The sequence below is a fragment of the Tursiops truncatus genome, chromosome 16 (assembly GCF_011762595.2).
Source record: "Tursiops truncatus isolate mTurTru1 chromosome 16, mTurTru1.mat.Y, whole genome shotgun sequence".
Taxonomy (NCBI): domain Eukaryota; kingdom Metazoa; phylum Chordata; class Mammalia; order Artiodactyla; family Delphinidae; genus Tursiops; species Tursiops truncatus.
In genome coordinates, this window is record NC_047049.1 from 76,575,265 (window position 1) to 76,588,416 (window position 13,152).

Below are 13,152 nucleotides of genomic sequence, written 5' to 3' on the forward strand. Positions count from 1 at the left end.
CTGGAGAAAAGGACTAGCATTTTGTTTGTAGCTTTAATTATGTGGGACGGTGGGCTGTCTTTTTCAGGTTTACCACTTCCTGGAACTGGTCCCAGTCCTTGTGGCCATGGTGAAGCATAAAAGAAAGACATTAGAAGAACAACCAATCAACAGACAGACAGCTTTATACACCTTAAAGCTTCTATGCAAGAATTTTGGTGCAGAAAATCCAGAGCCTTTTGTCCCTGTGCTGAACACTGCCGTGAGGCTGATTGCTCTAGGAACAAAGGAGGAGAAGAACGTCCTGGGGGGTGCCCTGCTGTGTGTGGCCGAGGTGATCTCCACGCTGGAAGCCCTGGCCATCCCTCAGCTCCCCAGGTATGTCGAGGGGACCGGACACAAGACCACCGCACGAGGTTTCTGGTATCAGCTGGAAAATAAAACCTTAGTGACTTTTTCCCGAGTGTCAGTAGAAGTTTCATAAAATTAGATTTGTTAGAGAAGTGACCTTTTCTTCAAACCGGAAAATAATAACATTCTCGTTTACCTGATGTGTATTGTCCCCCAGTTTTTGCTCCCCTTTGACTAGCGTTCCTCGGAAGCAGTAGGTGACAACACTGCTTCGTAGAGGGGCCCAGCCGGTTGGGCCACAGCTGCCAGGTGCTGGCTCTCTCGTCGGCTCTGGTGTTTGCCAGCGTGCAGCCTCGCCAGCTGGCCAGGGTTACGCAGCCTGTTAGAGATTTGCCGTCTACAAATCGAGGCAGCACCAACCTCGCAGGATGCCCGTGGGGCAGTGCGTGCAGGGCTTTTTTGCCCGACACACAGCAAGTGTTAAACTGCAAGGTGGTGGTGTTATTTAAGGTGATGTTGTGTCAGTGGGCACTGTGGGCACTGGGAGAGCTCTCGCTTTCGGTCACGTAAACCGTGTAGACGTTTTGTGGGACGTCAGAGATGTAACGGACACGGTTATTTGGATTTTTGCTGAGTGACTTCTGCTCCGTTCTCCTCAAAGAAACTTGTGCCCTTTCTTTCCAGCCTGATGCCGCCATTACTGACAACCATGAGGCGCGCCCGCGACCTGGCCTCGGGCGAGGTCTACCTGCTCAGCGCCCTGGTGGCCCTGCAGAAGGTGGCTGGGACCCTGCCGCACTTCATCAGCCCCTACCTGGAAGATGTCTTGTTGCAGGTGAGCTGGTGACCACAGGGGGGGAAGGGGAAAGCTTACAGATTTGATTGTTTTATTTGTGCTTGACGTCTTTCGTTTGGCAGGAGGATTCTTATTTCTGAAAAGAGGTGCTTGTTTTTAGTGAATGTGTCCCTTTTTCACTGCCATCATCCCTCCTGTTTAGTCGTGACGTTGGTATGGGTGTCACTCTGTCATGAGGCTCTTCTCTTTTTTGACTTTGCAGGATGTATTTCATTGCTTTCCCCCCCGTGAGCTCCTTGGCCTTGGTCTGGTAGAGCTTCTTGTAGAAACAGGCATGCCCACTTAGTTCTTCACGACCTTAAGGCGTCTGTCAGGGCAGAATGCCTGTGTTGCAGTCCAGACGGCGGGCTAATGGCATTTCCAACTGAATGCAAATGCCCGAGAGTGGCCTCCTGCCCCGCCCCGTGCTGTTGCATTGATCACTGGCCGTTTATGAAGTTAGGAGCCTTAAGTGCCATGATGCAGATGACTTAACCGATTCACATACTCTCCAGCCAGGCCTTGAAGGTAGACTTCTTATAGAAAGGGGCCTCTGCATCTGAGGAGCTTTCTAGATTCTTCAGCAAAGGAGAACGTGACTGTCTTTCCTCACGGGCCCCGGATTCCTGTTCTCTAAGATGGTCGTTCTGAGAGCTCTGTGTCCTGCCTTCCACCATCTGCCTGCATCCCTGACTCCCTCTTGGAAAGAGGCATCTGTCCATTTTTATCTATTTAATTTATATTAAATACTACAAATAAATTTTTATTTTTATTTATTTTATTTTAACATTCGGGGTTGGCATTAAAAGGAATCCTGTGTTGATGCTGAGTGCACTGAGCTTTCCCAGTCACCAGCGTTTGGACTGGCTTTTCCATCCTTACCAGGACTTTCTGTAAGTGTGTAGACAGATGCTCCCGGCGAGGACCCGTGGTGGCCTTGATCGTTGTTGTTATATTCCTACAGGTGATTCACTTGGAGAAAGTCACTAGTGAAATGGCTCCTGCCTCCCAGGCTAATGTCCATCTCATGTCCCTTAAAAAGACCCTGGCTACCACGCTGTCACCCCGAGTCTTACTGCCAGCCATCAACAAGACATACAAGCAGATTGAGAAGAACTGGAAGGTTAGACCGTACTGGGTATTAGACTTTGGAGGAGGGAGATGTGGTACTGAAATGTTTAGATTTTCACTTAAAGAAGAATATGGTGGTTTAATTCCATTATAAATGCATTAATGAACTAGAGAAATATTAACAATTGGCATGTCTCTTGACTGTGTTTTCAGAATCTCATGGGCCCATTTATGAGCATCTTGTGCGAGCACATCGGGGTGATGAGGAAGGAGGAGCTCGCCTCCCACCAGCCCCAGCTCACCACGTTCTTCCTGGAGGCCCTGGACTTCCGCGCCCAGCACTCTGAGGTAGGCGTGTTCCCTGCCCCCGACGCCCCGTCCTAAACTTCTCACCTGACTCAGACCTGTTGTACTTGTCAAAGTTAGGGCTAGATGTCACTACTCTGGCTAACCAATCAGCTTTTCTGTTTTCAGAATGATCTGGAGGAAATTGGAAAAACGGAAAATTACATCATTGACTGTCTCATGGCCATGGTTGTAAAACTTTCTGAGGTCACATTCAGACCCCTGTTCTTCAAGGTGAGCTCTTTTCCTCTACTTCTCCTTTTACTCACGTATCAGTTATAAGATCTGAAGAAGAAACTAATGCTACTTTGTTTTTTAGCTGTTTGATTGGGCTAAAACAGAGGACGCCCCAAAGGACAGACTGTTGACATTTTACAACTTGGCAGATTGCATTGCTGAAAAACTGAAAGGGCTTTTTACCCTGTTTGCTGGCCACTTAGTGAAGCCTTTTGCTGACACCTTGAACCAGGTGAACATCTCCAAAACAGGTAGGTAGCTGACTCCAGGTCAGCTGGTGCCCTTGCTCTGTGCACCTTAGCGAGATGCAGTAAGTGTAAGGAAGGTGAATTCTTTATAGTCAGTTGTCAGACACTGAAGTGTTTTAGCACTTTTCCTTTAGCAGTTAATTAATGTTATTAACTGACTCACTTGGGAGGAAGAATAAATGGGCAGTCCTGTGTTATTGGAAGTAACTCTAAAACATTAAGATTGGTTTATTTTTTAATGCTAATAAGCAGTCTACTTGCCAAACTAAGCAATCTTAATAACCAAGAATCTTTTTTTTTTTTTTTTTTTTTCCGCGGTACGCGGGCCTCTCACTGTTGTGGCCTCTCCTGTTGCGGAGCACAGGCTCCAGACGCACAGGCTCAGCGGCCATGGCTCACGGGCCCAGCCGCTCCGCGGCATGTGGGATCTTCCCGGACCGGGGCACGAACCTGCGTCCCCCGCATCGGCAGGTGGACTCTCAACCGCTGCGCCTCCAGGGAAGCCCTTAATAACCAAAAATCTTAACAACTCTGAAAGAACAGATCACTCCCCCGCGAGACCGTCCATTTAATTTGTGCTCTGCCTTCATCCTGATTGTGATTTCTAGATCATTTTAGAAATAACCTTCTGGTTATAGTTCTGTTAATAGCGATTTAAAGTTAAACACTGGAGATCAAATTGTGAAATTCAGTTTTTTGTTATTTTTGTTTCCATTTGTTTCTCTCCCCTATCTACAGATGAAGCGTTTTTTGACTCTGAAAGTGACCCTGAAAAGTGCTGCTTGCTACTGCAGTTTATTCTGAACTGTTTATATAAAATCTTCCTCTTTGACACCCAGCATTTTCTAAGTAGAGAGAGAGCAGAAGCCTTGATGATGCCCCTGGTGGATCAGGTAACCAGTGGAATGATCTTTTGTTAAAAGATAAGGAAGCCATCAGTGTTACATGCCTGCGGGGTTTATATCAACCAGAACCACAGTTTGCTGGTGTGTTTTTCCTTTTCATGAAATTTTTATTTCAAAATTGATTTCTCATTTTTCATGGATATATTAATAACTTATCTTTGTAGCGGCATTTACCGAGTTTTACTTTAAATATTTTCAAATAAGAGATATGATGTAAGGTGTATTAAGTTTTTAATTCTTAAAAACTGGGTTCATTGAGAATGTGTCAGGGTCTGGCTGCCCTCCTCTGAGAGGTTCTGCAGGGGGAAAGGGATGATGCTAAGCGCTGTGATTCCATTTGAGTTCTTATAAGATAGTAAATTTGCTCTCTTTCTCTTGAGAGCAAATAGTACCTGGTTTTTGAGACTAAACAGCACCTTGGTTTTTGAGCCTGCTGATACCAGGAAGGGTAGTAAAGTACTATATACATTGAGTATTTTCTCAAACAGGAATGAGACCCGTTGCTCAGTCCTTGTCTCACTGTTAACAGCTGGAAAACAGGCTTGGAGGAGAAGAGACGTTCCAGGAACGGGTGACGAAGCACCTGATCCCGTGCCTTGCACAGTTCGCAGTGGCCATGGCAGACGACTCGCTTTGGAAACCACTGAACTACCAGATCCTGCTGAAGATGAGGGACTCCTCACCCAAGGTTAGGAGCCGCAGGGCCAGCAGGGATGCTGTGCGCTCTCCCTGGGGCCTCACCGGTCTGCACTGCTGGGTGTCTTCTAGCACCAGGGTTTGGCTGTGTCAGGCAGAAGGTTGAGCCTGGGAAACTTGGTTTTCTCTTACAGGCCATTTATAAATAATGGCAGTCCTCCCCCACCCCCATGGTGTGCTAGGCACGAGCACTAAAATACTTTACACTTTTAAATATTGAAAAGACTTGAATTCCTCATGTTTCTTATGCACCATTTAAATGTCAGTGTGCTCCCAGAGACAGCATGCTTTGTCTACAGAACATTCCTTTGAGTTAGAGCAGAGTCCCTGTTGTGTATCGATCTCAGGCATAGGACTTGGTGGAGTAACGCACGGTAAGGGCTAGCGGTTGATGCCCATTAACGTGGGGGGCGGGGGGAATGAGCGGAAGTTTGGAAGTTTTCAAACTGTTCTAGCAATGAATTGCCATTCCTCAAGCTAATTATCACACTAGAACCTCAGGGGATAAAACAGACTGAAGCAGAATTTTGTTAATAAATTTATTAGTTGAAATTCACAGCATTTATTAGGAAGCAATGAAAACAATGAGGCTGTTCCGATGAACCCCCAAATTTTATTTATGATTTTTCAGATTAATGTTTTTATTACTTTAATTTTTTCTAGTTCAGTTTCCTTTTTACACATGAAAGGATCACAGTGCCCAAAGTTTTCTTTTTCTACATTGGCTTGAAAGGTCTTGGAAGTAAAATGTAATTAACAAAATGTATTTTTCTTCTTATTATGCTAATTCTTCTTCACAGATGTATGGATGGGAACCCCCAAATTTTAAATTGTAGGATCTTAACAAAGTTGCAGCATTAAATTTGTTGTTTTGTAATATGTTGTTTTGATTGTACAATATCAAGAAAATCCTGATTGAACATAGGCAGTAACAAACGTTTTTTCAACAACTCACTTTGCTCTATCCAAACCAGAATTACCCAAAACCAGAAAGAAGACTAACATAGCTTTTGTTTCAAAGTGAATCACTAACAAAACAAACAACTGGTTGCATTCCTTGTCAGAGACAAGTCGTGAGCAACACTCCAATCTTTTAAGTTCCAAAACTAGGACATTTATGACACAATGAGTGTGTTTTTTAGTCAGGCTGAGGTGAGGGTGTGGGCAGAGCCGGCGCCTGGCCCCTCACACAACCACACTGTGACCCCAGTCAGGGTCCTGAGGACGGGAGTCCTGCCTGCAGTGGCTGGGGACGCGGTCCTTCCAGGTCAGCATCACCAGCGGCCAGGCCAGCTGGCGGCTCCAGTGCAGTCACATTTGATGACACACTTGAATTTGCAGGTGGCATTTTTACTGGTTTGTTTTAAGAAAAATGTTATAAAAAGACATTCACATGAAAGGCTTGTAATTCTAGAACACAGATTGAAATATAAGGTTGCCCATATTATAGATGGATCCCGAATTGTTAAACAAACTGGTATTCCAAGATGAAAGTTGGCCAGAAAGTGAAATAAACTCACGTGAGGCTAACAGTTTAAAATTCGGAGCTCATCTCAAGTTAGATCATAAAGTAATACAAGAATACTAGTTTTTTTTTTTTTTAATTATTCTTCACCTTTTTTATCCCTTTCAGGTTCGATTTGCTGCTCTGATTACGGTGCTGGCACTGGCTGAAAAACTAAGAGAGAATTATATCGTCTTGTTACCAGAATCCATTCCTTTCTTAGCTGAATTGATGGAAGGTAATTCCCAAACTATTAAGAAATAGAGTGAACTTCTGTGGGAATGTGCCCAATGAGAATGCACATTTGGATAGCCTGTGATGAGCTCGTGTCTCCAGCCCTCTGTGCAGAGGCTGAGCTCCTGGTTTGAGTGGGGTGCTCGGGCTGCCTCATTGTCATTTGAGATTTGTTTATAGCATAATCTCACTATCTTTACTTTTGTGTTTTTTTGCTGACGGTGCAGACTATGATACTGTTTTTCTTTAACCTCACGCATGTCTGTGATTGAATATTTTGGTCCACAGATATAGGGTTATTATACCAAAACATCCAGTGCCACTAAGGCTGCAATGGGGTGGCTGCCTGTTAATGACCAGCACTTACTCTGTGCTCTACGTGGATGATGTCGTTAATCCTCACAAGGCATATGCCGTTATCTCCCTTTTATAAAGGAAAAAACTAGAGGCTTTAAGAGATTAAGTAATCTAGCTGATAAAAATGTGTGACAGGTGGAACTGGGGTTTAAGTCCAGGTTTGCACAGTTCTGGACCGACGGCAGAACGAGCACTGTGCCACCACGCAGCCCAAGAAATAACAGTGCAGCTTATTAGCGGGGTGATGGAGGCGAGTAGACAGATGCCTTCACGTTAGCGATTCACTGCTGATCCAAAACCAGCTGGCTGCACCTTTGTTTCCTCCCTCCTGGACAGGGGCTGTGTGAACTACTAAGAGTGGCATCGCTAGGCATCTGGAATTTTCGTTTGTGCACCACTTTTTGGGGGTCTGTCTTATTCTGCTTCCCTAGTCCTAGACCGAAAGAAGGGAATGAAGGCAGGAGGGAGGAAGGCAGAGGAGGGGTTTCCAGGATGGCTTCCACCTCAGGACTGTGCTTCATTTCTCTCTTCTGACTGACGGCCAGCGAATGTGAGATGTGAGGAACCAGGCTCTGAGAACTGAGGCAGGAAGACTGACTCATTTTGATTTTGTTTTTAGATGAATGTGAAGAGGTGGAGCATCAGTGCCAGAAGACTGTTCAGCGGCTGGAAACGATCCTGGGAGAGCCGCTCCAGGGCTACTTCTAAAGCCCTGATCTCTGGTATTTCATACTGTTCAGAGGTCAGACTGACTTTTCATATTTTTATTTTGGGTGTTTAGGACCATATTACTTTTGGTGCCGCTAACACCTACTTGGACTTCTTTACAAAATTCCCACCTGGTTTGTGCTACCACATAAGCCTCTCCTGCCAGTTGTACAGAATATACAAAAAGAGTAAATGATACATGGTATTTTTATACAGACTGCTGTTTGTTTAATTAAGACCATCGATGATGGTCTTTTCTGAGTGATGTTATTACCATTACATACATGATTAATTTTAGCACCCAAAGCTAACCCCCGTTTAGACTGTAAAGCCTTAACTTTCCTGGTAAAGGACTATCTTTTGTACGTAGTATCGGTGTCAGAGATTTCACTCAAAGCAGCTCTTTACTTCAAGAAAATGAGTTATTCAGCACCCAACAAGAATGCTTTCAACTGTAAAGCCATTTGGACTTTTACTTTTCATTTTGGGTAGATGACACTGCAGTCTTAATTTTTGCGTGTGCTCATGGAGGGGAGTAGTTGTGGGATGCATTTTCTGCTCTAGAATATGATCGTCTCTCCTTTATCCTTCAGTCTTTTGGGGGGCAGGGGGTGGAAGCAGTAGGCTGTTTATAAAACAGCCACACCTCACTGCTCCCACAAATAATGAGGGCTCAGAAACACCAGGTGGTAAGAGGGAGCCCCTTCAGGGTTAGAAATGCTATTTCTATCGGTGGTTAACCAAGGATTACTTTTATGAGGAAAAAAGTAAACAACAGATTTTTTTTCAAAGCTTTGAAGTTCTCTAATCTCTATACTATGTCAGTCATGGTGAAGCTGCGAAGTGAGGGTGCAAATAAAAGTAAACAAATCTGCCTTTATTTTGTTTAAGGCATTTTATTTATTTATGCCTTTTTAAAATTTAAGGCCTCTAAGCACTGTTCCATAGGTGTTCAAATCAAGTCTGAAAGCCCTTGATCTAATTTAATACAGAAACTTAGTGTGGAATCGTGACAAGCAAAGGCTGATTTGCAGTCTGGAGACGGAGTTTGCTAGGAACACATATTTCTCTTTATGAAACATCTCAACAGGATTCATTAATAAATGCTAATGGCTTCTTTTCCAAAAAAATCTTAAGATTTTGTATTTATTCTATCAAAGAAATGGTCAGACGTCTTAGTATCATCCACATAAAATGAAAATGAACTATGTTTAAGACTTACAGGAAACAAGGTAAGTGGGCTTTTCTTTTTTCCTAAGTGGTCCACCGTTTCCACCATCTGCCAGGCCCTCTGATGTTCTTTTCTGGAGGAAAAAAAAACCTTGGGGGATACTAGACCCTTCTTGCCTTCTACAGCTTTCCCAACATCCTCGCCTCCACCAGTGTTTTTTGTTTGTTTTAGCTTGGCAAGACTGGGCATAATAAATTAATATGACAAGGTGGAAAAGAATTAAGTGCTACACTGAGTACTTTTTAAAAGTAAGACTGGTAACAGTATTTTTTCCACTATAGGGATACAAATAATACCTAACCAAAAGCTGTTATGAAAATATTCCCAAATCCTGGCAGAATTCAGCCCAGCGATTTAATATAAAATGATCTGACTGATCTAGCTTTTTACCTCCCCACTCCCAAGGCTTTGAAATTCCCTGTGACAAGATCTGACCTGTAAGAATTCTACAAAGAACTTCTGCCAACTCTCTTCAAAGAATAACAGAAAAAATTACAGAAATGCAACAACAGTTCAACTTGCTGATACAGGTTTGATTTTAATCACTGAAGGGAGAACAGCGTTTTGATCTCAGTCACTAACGATGACGGGGTCGTCTTAGAAGAGGAGAGGCAGTGCTGGTCTGCGTGCAGACAAGCAACAGGCACACACGGCCTCTCTCTACTTCACTGGTCTCTGCTGGTGTATTTTACTTTCTGATAGGGCCTGTTCTATAATCAGTCATTAAGTCTAATCTTGACATTGCTTTGTTACCCACAAACATTTTACAAATTGAATCCATCTCTCGTCTACCTTAAACTTTCAGAGGAGACCTCTGACTCACCCTAAATTCCAATATTCTAAAATAACCATTTACTGGTACAGAAGATCAGTGGCCTGGAGATTGACATCAAGTTAATTTCAGTACCATTTGGTTTTGTTCGTTTTGCTTTGTTTTTTGCCTCTATCTTGTGCTGTGTTCCGATCTCATAATGATAATTATTTGGTAATGCTTACAGCTAGAAGATATAAATATTATGCTAAAGAAAACTGCCAGATGTAGGTCAACATCAATCCTCTCAATTACAGGATACGATCAAACACTGGGTATGAAGGGCAGCACTGCAGGAAGAGTGGTGTCGCCTATAGTGTCCTCAGGTGATCTAACAGAATAATTCTTTTAAGTGCCTGGTGAGTTTATGTAGTGCATGGAGGAGAAACAATGGCACAGTGGCAAAGCACGGAAGGTTCTGAGCTGAACAGAACAGGGAATGTACGTGCCTCACTGTGTCCTCCCAGCTCCCAGCACAGTGCTGGCAAAAGACAAGCGCTCCATGCAGGGTGGCTACTGTGTTACAGCAGGCTCTTAATAAACACTTGCTGAATGTGAAGTAGGTTTAAAAAAGAGGCGGCCAGGGTACAGGAGAGAGAGCAGAAAGGCCTGTTATAATAATGGCTATAAGCTGCTGTTGCCTCAAATGTCCTCACTTTTTGCTTGACAAAGTCTCACTGCGTGACATGGACTGAGGACACCCAGTAGGACTTACAGCTCATTTTAACAATATATATAAACCGTATCATGAGAGTAAGATGCATTTTAACAAGGCCAGTGTTACAGAAGTCACCTGTATTTCAGTTTTTGTAGCACACCTGTCAGCTACCAGCTCCTTACTTCCAGTAAGTGGATATCGCCATCGATTTCCAGCGTGTCGATATGACTCAGGTCTTTATATCTGTGTCTGTACTCCAGGCAGTGTACACCGTTTACTGCAACCTTGAATTCTCTAACATCACAATAAATTATCATCTGGAAGGAAAGTATACACAACATTAGTGGTGCCCGTGGGCTTAAGAGTTTGTTTCCCGCACACGAACAGGCGTGTCAAGTAAACCATTTGGTTTCCTCTCCCAGCCTGCCAGCGCCGACTCCCTGCTGCAGTTTCCAGGATCTGACTAACGTGTATCTGTAGTGGCACTTTCTGCCTTGTCCCACTCCAGGAAGTGGCTCTCATGTGCCTGGACCTTCACACTGTCCCCAGGGCCTGCTGGCTTCCTGTCCTCAGCACGCACCCTCTCCTGCCCTGTGCTCCTGGGGAAGTGGCAAGCCGCCCTCCTCGCCGACACTTGGGAAGGAGAAAGTGGCTGACCATGACACTCGTTCACAGAAGAGCTGGTTCCCAGTCACAGGCTGGTACCAAGGGGCTTGGATCCTCACTTTGCTGCCTCAAACTCTAGGGTCTTGGGCAACTCAGACAATATGAAACCTCAGAAGTTTAGGTCACTTGCTAGGGATTGCAGAGCTGCTTGGTGACCCTGATTCCCATCCTAGCTCAGCACCTCTTGTCTGTTTCTCCAAAGCTCTTCAAAGCTCAGTGTTCTATGAACCTCTGAGTTTTGGAAGAGATTCAGTTCAGAGTCCTCACTGGTGTTAGCCCTTCAGAGTTAACTGCGATCCTTTTAAATTGCTCGTACACCTAAACCTCTTACTTCTGCTACCATGTTCCCCGTGCCAGTCTGGCCACTGACTACCATTTGTTTCCCACCCACACTGCAGAGGCCAGTTGGGTAAACCCACACTGTGCTCTCCCCGGCACTCCCCGCCTCCATCCCCGGAGGCCAGACTGAGGCACAAAATCTGGATCTGCAAAGCAGCCAACGGAGTGTCTTTTTTCTTTTGCTAGGACTAGTGGAAATGGCTGCTGGGGGAGATTAGGAAGAGGGGGAAATTCCATGGATAACAGCAATAACTGACACAGATGAAGGCGCAGGGCTATACAGAGAACTGGGGAAAATAGCCATAACTGGGGATTATATGCCCACAACAATGGTGGAAATCCCAGTTTCAACCAGATGGAAGGGACCTTTGGTGATGGACATTTAACAAAATCTCAAGAGAATACAAAACACACAGCCTTATGCTCAGAAGGGAAAACAAACTGGCATTAGACGGATGCAGTGGGAAAAGAGTTCTCTAGACTAAGAGCAAGTGCAGAGCCAGCACCTTATGTTACAAATGGAAGAGAAATGGCAGGCAGCCTAGTGGACACACTGTTGCAAAACAAAGTACATACATGCAAACATGGAACACCAAGATCCCTCAACCACCTGAACAGCTCCTAAGAACATGAATTTGATAAAGAGCTCACTGATGACATTACAAAACCGAAAGATAGTTTTTAAATGATTCCAGCTGGAACTAACAAGTGAATCTGAAATGCCACGGAACAGAAGATACTGTTTAAAAGCAAAGCAATGGCTTTAATGGAAAGATCTGAGAATCTCAACGAAAGCCTATTAAAAAGGCAGGAGTTTAAAGCTATCACTACAAAAAAACTGACAACAGTGATCCCACATGAGGACAACTACTCTTCCTGAAGTAGAAAACTAACAAAGGAAAAGATTATTTAAGAGAATGTGTTATTTTCCTCTTTTGATACAGTAGTCGCAAACTTGGGGCTCAAATAGGCCAGAAAACAGGTCACGAGTTTCCAGTCACCAACCACAAGGATCAGCTTCCTGCCGGAGCAGCCACCTCTCCCTCCAGTGAACCCACGTCACCCTTCGCACCCTGACTGCCGCCTAGTCAGCAACCCCTGTGCCGCCCTTCCGACCTCCAGCGACTTGTCCGTATCATCCCCGAAATCTGTAAAACGCAGATTACCTTCACACCCCCACCTCCTTCTGAATTCCAAACGAGTACCCACCACTTCCAGGGAACCTATGATGAGCTCGCTCCTGTCTATCACTCCCCAAACCAGGGCACTGCATTAGACAGGAACTTACGGATAAATATTAATGCCAAATCACCACCTTCTGTTCAGCCTGATGTTCACACTTCTAACAACTCTGAGGAGTCTTGCGAGCTCCAACCGTCCAGAGCATGTGACAGTTTAAAATGCTGGAGAAGCCACGACCGAAATCAGTGACCCTAAATGACCACGTGAGCAGTGAGTCACGTAAGCTGGTGAGGGCACCCAGCCAACCCTGCAGCATCCACGTGGCGAGACTCCCCGGAAGCACATCTGGGGAGAGGCTGTGTTAGAACATTCGCACCTTTGGGGGCTCAGGACTACATGCCTTCAAGTCCCGGTAGTCTAAATGTGTCTTTCTTTGAATATATACAAACAGGACCGCCTGGAACAGAGTACTGCCACCTAAGCTGTGTGTCACTGAGACGACGGATAGTGCCGGCAGTCTCATGGCTCCTACGTCCTCACGTTCACTTAGGATTAAACGCGCTACTCCCGCCCTGAGACAAGGTTCCTGTTCAAATTCCTATTAACTAATATGGGGTTACACAGAAATTGTCATTATGAAAACATGTCAGATAATTCCAATGCAAATAACGTGGCACTCGACTGGCTTGGCCATTTATGCTGATTATTTGCGTTATAAAAGACGGCATTCAAAATACAATCTCCAAATAAACAAAAACCACACACAATCTCCACATATTAAGTTGGACTCAATTT

The 13,152-nt window shown here is 44.6% G+C and overlaps 2 protein-coding genes across 11 annotated transcripts in view; one reads left to right on the forward strand and one right to left on the reverse strand.

Annotated features, from left to right (window-relative positions):
* Positions 1 to 7,687, forward strand: part of HEATR1 (HEAT repeat containing 1) — a 47,173-nt gene extending 39,486 nt beyond the window's left edge. For 4 of the 5 annotated variants that reach the window (XM_019941502.3, XM_033842003.2, XM_019941504.3 and 1 more), the window contains 10 exons: positions 68 to 357; positions 1,015 to 1,165; positions 2,130 to 2,288; positions 2,450 to 2,584; positions 2,711 to 2,815; positions 2,901 to 3,069; positions 3,805 to 3,959; positions 4,501 to 4,659; positions 6,301 to 6,409; positions 7,382 to 7,687. In XM_019941502.3, coding sequence (XP_019797061.2) covers positions 68 to 357; positions 1,015 to 1,165; positions 2,130 to 2,288; positions 2,450 to 2,584; positions 2,711 to 2,815; positions 2,901 to 3,069; positions 3,805 to 3,959; positions 4,501 to 4,659; positions 6,301 to 6,409; positions 7,382 to 7,470 — 1,521 coding nt within the window. In that variant the 3' untranslated portion in view covers positions 7,471 to 7,687. Of the gene's footprint in view, positions 1 to 67; positions 358 to 1,014; positions 1,166 to 2,129; positions 2,289 to 2,449; positions 2,585 to 2,710; positions 2,816 to 2,900; positions 3,070 to 3,804; positions 4,053 to 4,500; positions 4,660 to 6,300; positions 6,410 to 7,381 lie in introns of those variants that run through there. The other variant, XR_012326662.1, reaches the window with a different exon arrangement.
* The window catches only part of LGALS8 (galectin 8), a 103,462-nt gene continuing 95,502 nt past the window's right edge, over positions 5,193 to 13,152 (reverse strand). For all 6 annotated transcript variants that reach the window (XM_073793641.1, XM_073793642.1, XM_073793640.1 and 3 more), the window contains one exon: positions 5,193 to 10,487. In XM_073793641.1, coding sequence (XP_073649742.1) covers positions 10,338 to 10,487 — 150 coding nt within the window. In that variant the 3' untranslated portion in view covers positions 5,193 to 10,337. The remainder of the gene's footprint in view (positions 10,488 to 13,152) is intronic.